The sequence below is a fragment of the Cicer arietinum genome, chromosome 8 (assembly GCF_000331145.2).
Source record: "Cicer arietinum cultivar CDC Frontier isolate Library 1 chromosome 8, Cicar.CDCFrontier_v2.0, whole genome shotgun sequence".
Taxonomy (NCBI): Eukaryota; Viridiplantae; Streptophyta; class Magnoliopsida; order Fabales; family Fabaceae; genus Cicer; species Cicer arietinum.
Genome location: NC_021167.2, coordinates 27,706,431 through 27,708,127, shown reverse-complemented (window position 1 = coordinate 27,708,127; position 1,697 = coordinate 27,706,431). Strand labels below are relative to the sequence as shown.

General features: G+C 24.0%; 1 protein-coding gene across 1 annotated transcript in view; it reads right to left on the bottom strand.

Annotated features, from left to right (window-relative positions):
- Positions 1 to 222: 222 nt before the first annotated feature.
- Positions 223 to 1,697, bottom strand: part of LOC101505305 (protein SPEAR3) — a 3,306-nt gene continuing 1,831 nt past the window's right edge. Inside the window, exons 3-5 of the mRNA XM_004512959.4 lie at positions 1,431 to 1,498; positions 1,082 to 1,142; positions 223 to 530 (exon numbers count right to left, since the gene is read on the bottom strand). Coding sequence (XP_004513016.1) covers positions 414 to 530; positions 1,082 to 1,142; positions 1,431 to 1,498 — 246 coding nt within the window. The 3' untranslated portion in view covers positions 223 to 413. The remainder of the gene's footprint in view (positions 531 to 1,081; positions 1,143 to 1,430; positions 1,499 to 1,697) is intronic.

Here is a 1,697-nt window from a genome sequence, read left to right as displayed (position 1 = left end):
GAACTCTCATTTAGATAAAAATGTTTTTTATTTATTTTAAAAAATAGTTTAATAAAAGTTTTTTTTTTTAATAAAACAACACAGCGAATTGCATAATTTGATTTTAAGACCTTCCAGTTGATATTTGCTGAAGTTAAGAAGATGAAAGTTTTCCTATTTAGCACAATATTAACCTCAATATATATATATATTCACGAATTGATGATGATTTTGCACACTAACTAACGTAAAAAAATTGCATTGTTTTTCATGCAATGAATGAATATTCTATATATTCAACACACAATGAAAAAATTTCAATAAAAAACAAACACACTAGCTTTTTTGTTCAATGTGTTTTTGCAATTCTTAATTAATTGTAAATAAAATCATTACAATTACTATAGAATCGCCACTTTTTCTATAATGGCAGATTAAAGAGATAATCTTAACTCCAAATCTGGTTCTTGTGTGTCACTTGATTCTGAGTTTTGACTGTTTGAACCAATTGAACCACTTCTATGCTTCTTTGTATCTATGTATTGTGAGTCCTAAATATTATACAATCAAACAAATATAATGAAGGTCAATTAATTTGAATTTATATGTATAGACTTTTTGAAGCAATATATATTTATTTAATTTTTGTTGTGGTATATAAATATATATGTATAAAATGTAGAATCCATTGACTCCAGAAGTAACTCTGATGAGTTATTCTGCTTTATAATTCAATATAAACGATCAATTTTACTAATGCAATCACCGATCATTGATATAATATATTAATGATCAAGCACACAAAAGAATTAAATTATGTAATCAATTTCAGTGATTCAACCGTAACTATGTAATTTAGTCATCGATATTTACTTATATTTTTTTTAAAACTTATTATATTTTCATTTAAAATTATTTAATGAAATATCAAATAGTTTTAAGAGTTGATTTCTTCAATAAGAATTTTTTTTTTACGGTTGAATTAGTAAAATTGATCGTGTATATTGAATAATTAAGTAAAATAATTCATCGCAAGCAAAGTTTTTTTGGAGTCGATGAATCTCTACTAATATATATATATATGTTGAAAATGAATCCTTACATATAGGTTAAGTAACGGTTTGGTTATGTTGGATTGAGGAGTGGCATTTGCATGTTCCCATCTGATTTAAAATAAAGACTTAATTAAACATGTATAAGCAATAAAGTGATCATCATGATTATATATAGAAGAATAAAAATCCATATGTGTAAATAATTAAAATTAACATGTCAATTTGTATTCTCTACAACTACAATATGATGCTGAGTTAAAGGGACAATTAGATTAAAATAGATTTATTTTATTTTATTTTATGTATGAGTCTCTACAACTACAACATCATATATATTACAATTGTAGAGAATCTAGATCCAAAATTAACCCATATGGAGCTTGAAAATTTAAGTACCTAGATGAATCAATTGGTTGAGAATCTCCATATATGTTTGTTCTTTCGTTTTGGGGTAGACTACCCATCTACACAACAAAACAACATTTTTTTAATATCAAGGTAAATGATGTTGAGAAGAGAGTGCAAATTAAGAGTACTATAGTACTTCTTGTAGCTATAATCTAATATAGAAAGATAAATTTAAAAAAAAAAAAAAAAAAAAAAAAAAAAAAATTTTTCCTTTAAAAAAATTTTCAAAAAAGTGCCTTAATTTTTTTTAAAAAA